The sequence below is a fragment of the Carlito syrichta genome, unplaced genomic scaffold (assembly GCF_000164805.1).
Source record: "Carlito syrichta isolate Samal-C Ts95f unplaced genomic scaffold, Tarsius_syrichta-2.0.1 Scaffold301764, whole genome shotgun sequence".
Lineage (NCBI taxonomy): Eukaryota > Metazoa > Chordata > Mammalia > Primates > Tarsiidae > Carlito > Carlito syrichta.
In genome coordinates this window covers 238,472-252,791 of record NW_007245860.1, presented here as the reverse complement: position 1 = coordinate 252,791, position 14,320 = coordinate 238,472, and the positions used below count along the sequence as shown (strand labels likewise).

Below are 14,320 nucleotides of genomic sequence, written 5' to 3'. Positions count from 1 at the left end.
GTACATACTGGACAAAGGGGTCCAGGAGAGAAGAGGCTACTTTAGGATATTTCTGCCGCTTTCCTTCCCAAAGCAGGATGTCATCATAGCAATGGGAGACCTGAGTTGTGCCACACTAAAAGGTGCATGCAAAGAAGGGGGCAGAAGCCAGCAGCGACCAACCAAGAAGTCACTGAGCCACCTGCAATGCCCCATTTTGCTGACTTAATCATTCCAAAGGGGTGTGATGAGGTTCCCTGGGAATGATCATAGATAGCCCTGTCCTCTTGGCTGTCTCTGTGGGCTAACCATAATTGCTGGAGATTTTGTACTCCTGACTGAGTCTCTTCAGGGAGCAGAGGAGGGACAAGACTGTGGGAAGAGGAAAAGAACAGATACATTTCCCCTGCCTTCAGCAGGGCCTATTGCCAGTATCCTCTTGGTCAAGTTCATCATCAACTGCATTAATCCTACTGAGAAATGTAAACATGGGAAGGAAGTAAGTCTCCTCTCCAGCCCCATTCACAATAATACGCACAGTGCTTCAGGGGCAAACATCAGTACAGCTTACTGGGTATTTTTCCAGCGGCTCCATGAGGAGGGCATCCCCAAAGATCAGTCGGCAGTACTCAGCCATCTTGGCTTGTTGTTTTGGGCTAAGGAGAGAAAGACAAAAGAAGGCAAGGAGGTTTATCCAAAGAGCCTGAACAGGATTACTTTGTGTGATTAATACACAAGGAGGCAGTTCTCTCATCCTGCCATTCAGGGGTAGTTTTTAATCACCCTAAATCTGTATCCTGACTTATGTGTATCTGGAGAACACACACAGTTGGACAGTGAAGACATTGGCATGTGAGGTTGTTCCTTAAGCCTGACCTGTATAGACAGATAGAAGGGACAGAAGGTCATTTGCCTGTCACTGGATCCTTTAAATTCCTGGAGTTAGAGATTCAGTTCCTTTTGTTTAACTCCCTGATTCTAAGTCAAGAAACTTGGAGGGGGAAACCCTTTTGTGACTCCATGTGAATTCTTGGGTGAAATGTGTCAAACCAACAAAGCTGTAAAGGGTTGTTTATGAGGAGGTGAGGGAGGAGAGGGGAGAAAGGAAGGCAGGCAGGGAGGTGAATAGAGAGGGAGAGAAGGAGAGAAAAAAAGAGAGAGAATCTCAAAATGTAGAAAAGGGCAGACAGTATGTCCATTTGGAGAGGAAGACCTGGAGGAAAGATAAAAGTAGCAGGCACCTTGGAGAAAGGGGTGTGCAACTCTTATGTACAAAGCAGGGAAGCAAAGGTGGTGTCAGCTAAGTATGTTGCCAGTAGGAACCTGGTCTGATGGAAAATGGTGGTCACTGCAGGGTTTGCTGAACTAATCTCCAGGCTTTGACTGCTCTAGTTCTATCAAATGAGGAGGATAATAACTGTTCTGGAAAAGGGACAGAGGATGCTGAGAAGATGAAATAATGGTTGCAAATGCCGAAAAGAGCAGGGCAGATGTAAGATGATTCTACAGTTACAGCGTGGCATCTGTCTGCTAGACCAGACACATTGTGCACCCGATAGCTCACAAACACACCCGCTATAGGGAACATTCGTATCAATGCCCCCGCTTTCCTTGACCTTTTTAAAAGCAGTATTATTTTTTTTCTCATTTTGTGGAATGATAAATATTGTTATAAACGTATCCAATTCCGTTGGGTTTTATGGATTTGATTTTGATCTAAAGGCTGTCGAACTTGATTTCTAATAGCTATCTCTGCATGCTGCAATGATAATACCTTTCTGCAAAACTTGGGCTGTACTAAAAATAAGTAACAATAATGAAAAGCCTTCTTTATGACAATTCAAATCGATTATAAAATGTTATTCTTATTTTTCACTCCTTCGTCCATGAATGTTAAGCCTGGATCATGGACTACCTTTCTCTGGGAACAGGGACAAGTGGAGGTTCAAATCATATTGCTTTTCCACAGGGAAAAGCACTCTTTATCTCTCTCTCTCTCTTTTAAATACATGTGCTTTAGAGGTCAAGTGAGTTCTTTGGCATTCAAATGTCAACTCCTAAGGTCACTGCTTTCTTGGAATTGCAGGGAGAGGGAAAGGAAGATTCAAAGAACTCACAAAATCCTCCCTAACAACCCTACATCTTCTCTCCAGGCCTGAGAGCTCACTATAAGGCACACACTGCCATCAGACTAGACTGTGACACTCCTCAATGCTATCAGGGAGAGAGGAGCCACTGCTAATCAGAATCCACCCTGAAAAGCACTGGAGGTGGTCACTGAGGGACAAGTCATTAAACATGGTGTCAGTGAGACCTTTGGGATAAGGCAGAGAAGTGACTGATCCAGCACGGGGAAGCTCCCAGGTTCAGGTCCTCGTCCTCCAATGAGAATTTGCATGGGGGCCTCAAGCAAGTCAGCTTGCTCTCTGGTTGCATTTGAGACCACGGCCATTGGTGCTGGTCCCATACATGCCAGGTTGCACTAAAGGAACTGTCAAGCCCTCCATTTCACTTTCACAAAATGATGCTATTCAATATTCTACAGCTTTACTGCTCCAAATGTGGTCCCTGCACCAGCAGCTTCAACATCACCTGGAGCATTAGAAATGTCCATTTTTTTATTTGAGTCAGGGTCTCACTCTGTCACCCAGCCTGAAGTGCAGTGGCACAATTACAGCTCACCACAGCCTCAACGTCCCAGGCTCAGGTGATCCTTCCACCTCAGCTTCCCAAGTAGCTGGGACTACAGGCGTGCACAACACTATGCCCAGCTTATTTTTTTATTTTTATTTTTTTAGAGGCGAGGTCTTGCTATATTGCTCAAGTTGGTCTTAAACTCTTGGGCTCAAGCAATGCTCCTGCCTCGGCCTTCCAAAGTGTTGGGATTACAGGCGTGAACCACTGTTCCTGGCCAGAAATACTGATTCTGAATGAGAAACTCCGTGGAAGTGGAGTCCAGGAATCTGAGTCTCAACAAGTTCACTGGATGAGTCTGATGCATGTTCAAGTTTGAAAATGTTGTGACAGATTAAAGTAAGTCAACAGGTGCTGAAGTAGGTAATGTTTTTCTTGAGTGGCAAAAATTGGGAGCCCCAAATTCTCTTTGATCAGAGACCTAGAGTGAAAAAGGTTTTACCCTAATGCTGGGCTTTTGGAATCTCATGAGGGAAATATATTCTCAGGAGAGGGATTTCAGGGAGATGTTTCAAATGTCATCAAGGAGGTGTCTTCTGTCAGGTGGTCCTCAAATCAGGTCTCAAGAAGGATTTTGCTGGAGCCATTATTCTTACTCAATTCCATTAAGGAATCACCTGAACTGTCAATGCTGCAGGTGACAGGGACAAATCCCTGGCTCCCTGATTCATTTAGCTGAGATTGAAGCCCTGGCTTCTACATTCTAAACTAGCCTGCAGGTAATTCTGATGCAAGTGGTTAATGGACCAGTGTTTACAGTTTAATGCTTCCACTTAATGCAAATCACCTAGGGTCTTACTAAGATGAAGATTCTGTCAGAGAGATGGGGTGCCCCCCCCCACTCTGCTGCATCTAACAAGCTCCCCAGTGAAGCAGATGCTGCTGGCTTGAGCACCAAGCTTTGAAGAGCAGGAATCTATGTCTAACTTAGACATTTAAAAAACCTGCCCTAAATCGACTGAGATGGAGAGCTGGGTTTCCAAGAAAAAAGTAAAATGAGCCATTTGGTAATCAGTCGATTCATGATCTCAATAAACACACGGCATGACTTCAGAGCAGAGAACAAGTTGAATAGAAAATAGTCGGAGGAAACAAAGCCACTTTAATTGCAGGTCAGAACCACAGAAATAAAAGGCATTAAAACTGTAATTAGAAAAAAAAAATTCTGAAGTGTTTAGAACCTCAACATCAGCTACCATGGAGACGAAGTGGAAGAAACTAAGTCATAAATACATGTCAAGCTTTGGGTCACAGCAGACATTTTGGAACATATTCAAATACTTCTGAAGTGTGGGCATCTGGCAAAGTGGTCAGTTTTCTCACCAAGGAACTCGCCTCACTTCATGGGGAAAATCATCCAAGTTGAACTCAATTAACTGCCTTCTCATAGAGGAGAAATTGCCAACTTTGCACATTAAGGACCTTTCCCAAAAATCTCCATAGTTGTCTGTGGCCAAACAGGGCTAGAGGTTACTTTACTTGAATTCGGGGTAGAATCCTTTTTATAAAGTGCTAGTTCACAAGCTAAAAGGAACATCATAGTCAACTAGGGTCTTTCATTTATTTATTTTAAGATTTTCAACTCTTATTTCTATACATCCTCATTCAGGCGTAGAGGTACAGCTCAGGAATCTGCACTTTAAAAAGCAGTCTGTAGGATTCTGATATGGCCAGTGGATGAGTTGAAAACAGCTAATGGCAGATTCCTCTTTGCTTTCTGTGGATAGGAGATTTCAAATACTGGAAATGAAAATCAGAAAAGTCAGTGGCTTTCTTCCTTTTTTTTTTTTTTACCGATGTGAGTTTGTTCTGGAGATGTGGCCCAATGAGGTGGAACCAGATTTCGGAATCTGAAATTTTCTACATGCAGCTCACCAGGGAATGAAATGGTTCACCAGAGATGGCATATAGGTTTCAAATGTTTGGGTGGTGTCTTTCTGGGTCACTGTGTTGAGAAGGGTCCTGAGGTTAAATCTAAGTTTAGTGGGAAAGTGTGCTATGATTGTCTGCTCCAGGTTCAGGAACCAGGCGAGGTGGCTCACAAGTCAAGTACAGAGTTTTACCAGCAAAAGGAAAGCTTATAAGTTTTATTTTGGGGTATGATAGTCCCCCCTCTCCAGGAAGAATTGCAGCTGAAAAATTTTCCTATCTGAAGTTGAAGACGAGGGGATATGAAGGATACAACTTCATTGCCAATCATCTCTTAGTTTTTCACTGACGTTACATTATTTCAGTGGTTTGGGATACAATCATGGCATCCCGGGAAGGTTGTTTTCCTGTTTTCTTTTGTCACATATAGATTATTAATGAACTTTCAATAGCTATGTTGATCAGTTTTGAACCAGAAAGGGCAGTATGATGGCACTAGTCTCTTTGCTTTGCACAAGGTAGGAGTGAGTTTCCATGCCCCGGTTCGGGATCTTTGTATTGTTGGTATGGAAAACTGCAAAAAGTATTTTGTGGTTGAGTGCCCCAAGTCACATAAATACAAACATTTGCAGCTCGTTGCCTTGCAGAGGCTCTGAGTTGAGATTTTGAAAAATAACGATGCTTCTGTTTGGGTGTAAAGGATGACTTTAAAAGTGTGAGTTCTGAAGCCAGGTTAGCTGGATTTGAATCCTGCCTCTGTCACAGTGAACTACATGATCTTGAGGAAGTTCCTCACCCTCTTTGGAACTCAGTTTCATCATCTGCAAAATAGGGATAATCATAATATCTACTTTTAGAAGCACCTGGGTTTGTGGTGAGGCTTACGTGAGCTGAGGCATGTGAAATATCTGGAGGGCTGCCAGACATACATGTTCAATTCGTATTGGCTGTGGTGGTGGTGATGGTTTTGATAACTCTCTAGCTACTCCCAGGGTGAGTTCACTGTAGTAAGAGTGACAATACAGAATGAAATCATAGCCTTTCATTTTTGTTTAATTTAAATAGAGACATTTCTTTAAGAAAATAAGTGTGGTGAATGCCTTTTCTTAAAAATAAATAAATAAATAAATAGATAAATAAATAAATAAATAACACATCCACAAAGCTGGAAGTTACAGTGTCTAAACAAAAAGTGCTGAAGCATTAGTAGAGTCCAAATACAAACAAATGGACAGAGATGAGAGATTGTTCCAAAAAAGTCACTAGCAAATCAGAACAGTCACAGCAAACATGCTATTAAACACAGCCACTAAAGAGGTGCCCCTTTCAGTAAGAACAGAAATAGCAATGGGATAGAATAAATTCCTTTTTCTTCATTTGACCCTTGGAAGTGTTAGAAAAACTACGTGCCAAATGATGACATCATTCATTGGATGACTGGTCCATAATAAAACAGAACCCAAGCATGTAAATGTAATATGGATTATCCAAGGACAAACTGGACATACAGTTAGCTATAAAAGTGGTTACTGTGAAATAAGATCTGTCCACCTATATGTTAACAAATTATCACACTGAACTACTTAGAAATTGCTCAAGCTGAAATTTGATCATGGTCAAACTACATCTTTAAGATTTAGTGAATTCTTTACAAATAAGACGATTGAAGCATGTGTTACAAATTCCTTGGACAGAGAGAATCAGTGACCTCAGAAAGATTCTTAACAGGAAGGAAGGTAAAAAAGAACCAGTGAACCAAGCCAGGGCAGGGGTTATTGATTTCTAGTTGAGAAATCTAGCTTAGGTTCTGGATATGAAAGAGAAGGCTTCACTTTGTTCTTTTGGGGGCAATGATGGTCACCACTATATATTCTTCAGATAATGATTCCAGGGACAAGAATTTTAGTTCCATTAACTTTGATTCAATGGAGAGAAGAATGTTGCATTCCGAAGCACTTTAAAGTGAGCAACTCTATGATACACTAAAATAAAATACGTGTTAAATATATGAGGGGACCCAAAAAAACCCTGGAATTATTTTTTGGAGGGTGAAACCTATGTAGAACAGGGTTCCACAATAGGTAAGTGTTCTAGGAACCTATTTGCTCATTATAACAGCTAGCGTTACTATGAAGGCTGTGTTCGGCTTCAGTGAACTATTTTCGAAGATTCTTTCAACATGCTTGCCCATTTCATGATGGGTGATCTATGCTCATTTAATGATGGGTGATTTATGAGTGCATCTGGCCATATCACACTGAGTGTTCTGCAGTTTTTGACCAACAAACAACATGACTCCAGTGCCCCGCCCTCCCTATTCACCTGATCTCACCCTAAGGGACTTTTTTGCGTTCCTGAATGAAAAAACGTCCTCAAAGGGAAACGTTTTTGCAGATGTGGAAGAGGTGAAACAAAAAATGGCAGAAGCACTAAAAGACATCAACATCGGTGAGTTCAAAAACTGTTTTGAGCAGTGGAAAAAGTGTCTCAATGGGTGCATCACATCAAACGGAGAGTACTTTGAAGGTGACAAGTTTAAATAAGTAAGAATAAATATACTTTTTAAAATAAATATGTTCTGAGTTTTTTGGGGGTACTGCCTCTTAAACGTGTCTCTCTTGGTACTTTGTGATAAAATGCATATAAAAGTTAAGTCAAAATTATCCTTTCTTTGTGTAACTCAGCAATAAGTGCAGGCTATTCTGAAATGGGGAAGTATTTACAAATATTAACAAACAGGAAGAAATCAACAGAAAGGAGAAAGATGAAGCATTTGTAGACTGAGTTCTGTGTAAGTGCAAAGTGGCAAATGGAATGTATAGCTCTCCCACCACCAGCCACAAGGTCTAGGGTGGCCCTTAAAGGTGACAACATTGACTAAACTTGCATGCAGTAGAAGCAGTGAATCGAGCATTATCCAAGTGGCCCACTGCATCCCACGTCTGTGGTAGAGACAAGATTTGTGTAAGAAAACATATTCTACTGCATTGCAAAAAGAAGAGTCCTTAATTTAAAAACCATACAATAGCATAGATTCTACAAGTCCAATGGATTTTTTCAATATTGATGAGATTTAAATAAAACAGTTCCATTGCATTAAGATGAAAACATGCCACTTAATGTATAACATGATTGAAGAACACCACTGATAACGCCAAATAATCTTAAATCTGATAAGCACTTATTGGATATAATCCATTTGGAAAAAGACTCCTCAAGGAATGTGCTGAATACTTACGAATCCACATGGTTCTCAAATGAAAGGAGAATTGGAAAAGGTGAGGTCTTAAATGCACACTCTGCAATCGCTTCTATCACTTCCTAAAAATGAGAACACACATATATTCAATATGCCAGAATTTTTCACATATATTTGGGGGTACCAAAAAAACTGTATACACATTTTAGGTATGACATCTGCTAATTAATCAAATGAATGTTAGTGTTGTCATGTGACAGGCAGGACAGTCAAAGAAAATGATGGAAGCACGGTTGAGTGAACATCATCCTACACATTGCTATCATAATCTAATTCAACTTCAAAAAGAAATACATGGATAACATCACTTAAAATGTGTATACATTTTTTGGCACCCCCTGTATTTTTTGGAGGTGTTAAAGTTATTAATATGGTTGTCTTTTTCATTCAAAGAATTGTATTAAATGACCTGAAATGGCTAGAAGGGTTTTTGAGGGCTGCCGGACTGTGCTATTTCTGACTCTTTTGTTTGTTCCTATATTTATTTTACTTTGGAAAATATACCCTTATTATGTTAGTACTTCAAAAATTTAAATTAGATTCAGGGGTACAAGTGCATGTTTGTTACATGGGCATATGGTGAACTGGGGGAGATTGGGCTCCTGTTGTCCCCATTCCCCAAAGAACATTGTACCCCACAGGCAGGTTTTAAACTCTCATTCCATTCCCCACCTCCCCTCTTTTGGTGTCCCCAACATTCATGATCTTTATATTTATGTCCATGAATACTGTTTCTGACTCTTGACTCTACAAGGTAAAAAGAAAGAAGACTGGATTTTGATGCAGAACAGACAGAACTGTGAAGAAGAGTGATTCTTTCCTTTGTTATTTACATTTTGTTTATTACAAAATAGAAGAACTCTAATCATATTATTAACATTTTTGATAAGAAGATAAGGCAAAAATTTTGCCCATAGATTCACCTTTTGAACCAAACCACTATTAGCATTTGCCTATATTTACTTCTAGTCTGTTTTTCATGTACTGGTGCAACTCACTTTTAATTACAGTATATATTTAATTTGTATTTTTTAAAAACATTGTTATTGAGATATAACTTTACTGAGATATAATCTGCTCTTTTAAAGTGGACAAGTCAGTGGTACTTAGCGTATTCACAGAGCGGTGCAACTATCGTCCCAACCTAAATTAGGATATTTGTATCACCCCAAAAAGAAACTACATCCCCACTGGCAGTCACTCCTCATTCCTGCATTCCACATCACATATCTAGCCCCAGGCAACCACCTGTCTATCTTATGTCTCCATCAATTCACCTATCCTAAGAATTTTATATAAATGAATTTTTGGGTCTATCACCTTTCCCTTAGAGCATGCTTTCAGAGTTTAGCCATGCTGTGGCATGTATCAGTACTTCAATCCTTGTTCCATATTTTTAAAAAAACATATATGATATAAGCTTCAATATCTGTACAAAATTCTAGAAAATAGTAGAATCACAATTGACCTAACCATTCCCCAGCTGTTAGATAGATATATTTTAAGAGTTGTCATTCAAATAATCCCACGAAGAACATCATTTTTCCCCTAATATTTTGAATCATTTTCTGGGAATGGGTTCTCAGAAGGGGAATTATTGAATGAAAGAATGTGAATAATCTTACAGTCTCTCATGTGTCTCCAAATTACTTGCCTTTTTAGATTCCCCATGTCATGCATGAAGAATCAGATTTCAAGGCATATTGACAAGCCTTTGGGCATTATCTTTTTTTTTTTTTTTTTTTTTTGAGTTGGAGTCTCACTCTGTCGCCCAGACTGGAGTGCAGTGGCCGCTCCCGGCCACCGCAGCCTCGACCTGCTGGGTTCCGGTGATCCTTCTGCCTCAACCTTCCAAGTAACTGGAACTATAGGCATGCGCTACCACGCCCGGCTGATTTTTTGATTTATTGTAGAGATGAGGTCTCCCTGCCCAGGCGGGTCTCGAACCCACGGGCTCAGGCAATCCACTCACCTCAGCCTCCCAAAGGCGCAGGATTATAGGCTGAGCCACCGAGCCCGGCTGGGCATTATCTTTTAAAAGTGTTCTTATTTAATTGGTTTTACAGTGTAATCTCATCTGTTGTGTAATTATATCACTTTCAATACTATTGCGGTTTCACATTCCCATACATTTCCTTTTTTAGTTAATTTTTTTTCATATTTTTCTTTCAAGTAGGGATTTCCACTCCCTTTCTTCATGCCAGAGCTTCTTCTAGTATCTTCCCTACCTTCTCCACTATCCCTGTTCAACACAAAGTTTTCTTTATATCCACTCCTGAAAGCTATTTCCCTGGTCCCAGTGTATAAATAGGGCTTTCTATTTCTGAACTACATTTGCATATGTTCCCTAAGAAGGATATGCCTGCCTGGAGTGAGAAGAATCACTCTTACTGTTTCTTAGAGGTGAATTTCACAGATCATCTTTCATACATAATCAGTTTAACTTTTATGATAGTTGAGTCCAAAAAAAAACACAAAACAAACCACACAGCAAAGCAAGCAATGCTTTATTTGATGCTACTTCTTAGATTTGCATGCTGTGTGACCTTGGGAAAATCACTTAATGCTTCTGTGCATTTGCTTGCTGATCTGTAAAGTAGGAATGATAAACTGCATTTCACAGATCTGCTGTGAAAGCAACAAAGGTCACCTACCCTGCTGTGCCTTCCTCCTCATTCACCCTAAACCTTCTTTCTTAGATTCTTACTAATAATAACAAAAGCTACCATGAAACAAGCATGCTCCAGACACATATCTTCTGCTACAAACATTCCATAAGAAAAGTGTCATCCACTATTTTACAGATTATAAAATTGTGGGACAGAGATATTAACTGACTTTTCCTAAGTCACAGAGAAGAGAATCGAATGTTAATGGATTACGCTCCTCACCATTTCAGTAACTTCCATGTAACTAATAACCATAGTCAGCTAAGAGCAAAGCCCTCAAAGGTACCAAGAATAGATGTCATCAAGGAAATGGATGGTAAGTGTGAAAAAAAGGACATGGCCGGGCTCGGTGGCTCAACCTGTAATCCCGCGCCTTTGGGAGGCCGAGGTGAGTGGATTGCCTGAGACCACGGGTTCGAGACCTGCCTGGGCGGCGAGATCTCATCTCTACAATAAATCAAAAAATCAGCCCGGCGTGGTAGCGCATGCCTGTAATTCCGGCTACTCGGAAGGCTGAGGTGGAAGGATCGCCGGAGCCCAGCAGGCGAGGCTGCGGTGGCCGGGAGCGGCCGCTGCACTCCAGTCTGGGCGACCGAGTGAGACTCCAAATAAAAAAAACCCCACAACCCCCCCCCAAAAAAACCCAAACAAACAAACAAACAAACAAAAAAAAAGAAAGAAAAGAAAAGAAAAAAAGGACATGGATTTTTTTCCCATAAATATGGCCCTGGTGTATCAGGTAAAGGCCAAAGACATTAGAGCCATTCTTGCCTCCTTTCTATCTCTCACATTTTCAGTGCATCAATGATCTTGTCCACAATATATCCAGAGTACAGCATGTGTCAGCACCTCTACTGCTAACATCCTGATCCAAGAACCACTGCAATAACTGCTGTGATAGTTGTTATCATCATTCCCACATATTTACTACCCCTTATTGGGAGAGGATCATATCTGCACACTCTGGTGACTATGAATTTTATTGTGGTCAATGGCATGAATGTGAAACGTAATGCTGTTGTTTACACTAGAGTGTAAGCTTTTGGGGGTAAGAACTTTTTTTCTTCACTGTTTTGCTAAGGCACATTCTAGATACTCAGTGAATATTTTCAAATGAATGAACTCCGAAAATGCTACATAGAAGAGAAACATACTTTATCTAGCCATATTTCCATTTGTTCTTCTATTGACTAGTTTAAGGTCAGCACACTTTGTTCATAAAGGGAAAGATAATATTTTAGGCTTTGTTGGCCATATAGTTTCTATGGCAACTATTCAACTCTGCCTTTCTAGCCTGTGATGGTTAACTGTATGTGTCATCTTGACTGAGCCATGAGGTACCCAGATATTTGTTACACATTATTTTAGGTATCTCTGAGAGGATGTTTCTGAATAAGATCAACATTTGAATTGTGAGACTGAGTTAAGCAGATTGTCCTTCCCAATTTGGTGCTGGGCCTCATGTAACCCACTGGAAGCCTGAATAAAACAAAAAGGCCAAGTAAGGAAGAATTTGCTGTTTCTGCCTGACTATCTTTGAGCTGGGACATTGATCCTCTCCTGCCTTCAAACTTGCACTTGCACTGGAGCTTATACCATTGGCTCTCCTTGTACTTAGGCCTTAGGCCTGCTATAATACCATCAGTTCTCCTGGTTCTCCAGTTTGCCAACTGCAGATATTGGGATTTCTCAGTCTCTATAATCACATGAACCAATCCTTTGAATAAATCTCTGTCTTTCTGGAGCATCCAACTAATACACAGCTCCAAAGTAGTCATAGATAATATATAAATAAGAAGGTGTGACTGTATTAAACAACAAAAACAAAAACAAGAAACAAACAAACAAACAAAAACTTATTTCATAAAACCAGAAGGCAGGATGAATGTGGCCTGCATGCTGGCCCCTGGACTACTCTGATCACTGGCTGAAGTAAAGCTTAAAACTTGATTGCAACCAAAGGTAAATATAATTTTGTATTACAGAAGTTTGAATGTTCATTCATACTAATCTGACCCTGGCAGCAAGTGTGTGGATGTGATTGAGAAGCCATGCTTCTGAAGCTCAGAAAAAGATGTTCAATCAGTCCATGACTCTGGGATTACAGATGTGATTGAAGAACCACTTGTATGGTCGAGTGCACAAGAAGAGTCACTCCAGGCGGATTCGATGGCAGGCAAAGGCCTAGAAGCAAATGCTTCACATAAAATAAATATGATTTGGGATGTGCTTGGTGTTTATTCTCCTTCAAGGAACTCAAAGAACTTGGAGGATTTTACATTTTTAAGAAAATGTAATTGCTCTTCACCTGGACTCTGAGGGGCAGAAGGGGCAGTGGGCAGGGTGTGGGGTGGGTCTTCCTGGCAATAGGGCAGTGGGCAATGCCTTCGACTCTTGGCTCCATCAAGATGTGCTATCTGCTTTTCCAGAACTATCTCCACCCAGCCACACACAGATGAGCCCAAGCTGTACTGTCCCCATACCAAGGTCATCTGTCCCCACTTTTTGTTAAAGAGCCCAACCAGGTTTGACTGGTATATTAGATAGTTGACAAAAGACAATAGCAGAGTCTGGGAGGGAGGGAGAAGGACTAGGGAATGAAACAAACACCCATTGATATTTCACTTAAGAAAATCCAAAGACTGTATGAATGCTTAATTTCAGGAGCAGATATAACTTTCAAAGAGTTTGGTCAGGATTAATGTCGACTCCATATCAAACTTTGTTGTAAAATTTAAGTGAAGGGTACTATGTTTCTCTAACTACTGCACTGTAGCCTACATTTACTAAATCATGGAAAGTCAGATTCCTTAGACACAACATAGTAAACATATTTTTGGGTGCTAAAGATATTACTTCTGAACACATTTTCATTATTGTTGAACACAGCAACATTTGATCAGAAAAAAACCTTTTGTCTAAAGTGAAACTTGGCTGTCCCTTAACATCTTGCTTCTTGTTTGCTATTTTTTCTAGTGATGGCTGTTCATTTTTTCACATCCTGAGTGTTCCAGGACTAAAACCCGGGGTTTGTTATCTTTTGCTCCCAATGTTACTTCTCAAACATTACCTCTCAATCTTCTTTAAAATACCATTTCCCATGAGGCAGTCAAACCAGTTTTTACCCCTTCCCCACTTCTGCTATTGACTGAGTCCCCCATCCCATTCAGCAAAGAATTGGCAAGTAGCTCACTGTCTTCCTCAACCAAAGCTTGTTACCAATCTTGTGGATGTTAACATCTATTCATCCAGTATTCTGGTCTCTTGGTACTCTGACTTCCCTTGTCTCTACCTTTGTTACTCATACAATTGGATGTGTTCCCTTGGTTGCTTAGGGCAAGAAATAGTGACCTAGAGTTAGTTCTTCCCTGAAACCTAAGTATCCCAGGTAATGGGGCTCATGCCTTAGACCTTGGGTCTAGAAGTTGTCCTCTGGCCCCTCTCTTATTCCCTCTCAAAAGGGTAAGACAGCCCAAGTCAGCCAAGTAACATGTCCCCTAAAGCCTGTACATTCCCCTTCTAGTTACTTTCTATGTACCTAGGACCCTAGATTTCCCCCATTCCGAAAGCTCCAAGCCAATGGATGGCTCACTGCTGGGGATGTGGACAAAACTTGGATATTTGGGCTTGGGTGTCCATACACATGAATGTGAGGCCCTTTATGGTGTAGGATGGAACCAAGGGTGAAAACAGAAGGAAGACCAAACACATCCCCATTCCTGGGTAGTAAGAATAACTATAGCATCTTTATTAATAACAGCTTTAGTCTTGCCTCTTAGATAGGATTTATTAAGACACCCAATAATTGGGTTATTTCTGCTTCCTGACAGGAACCAATCCATAGCAAGAT

At 40.6% G+C, this 14,320-nt stretch overlaps 1 protein-coding gene across 3 annotated transcripts in view; it reads right to left on the bottom strand.

Moving 5' to 3' along the window:
• Nucleotides 1-14,320, bottom strand: part of PLCB1 (phospholipase C beta 1) — a 283,302-nt gene that overhangs the window by 179,380 nt on the left and 89,602 nt on the right. For all 3 annotated transcript variants that reach the window (XM_008055186.1, XM_008055185.1, XM_008055187.1), the window contains exons 9-10: nucleotides 7,781-7,863; nucleotides 551-635 (exon numbers count right to left, since the gene is read on the bottom strand). In XM_008055186.1, coding sequence (XP_008053377.1) covers nucleotides 551-635; nucleotides 7,781-7,863 — 168 coding nt within the window. The remainder of the gene's footprint in view (nucleotides 1-550; nucleotides 636-7,780; nucleotides 7,864-14,320) is intronic.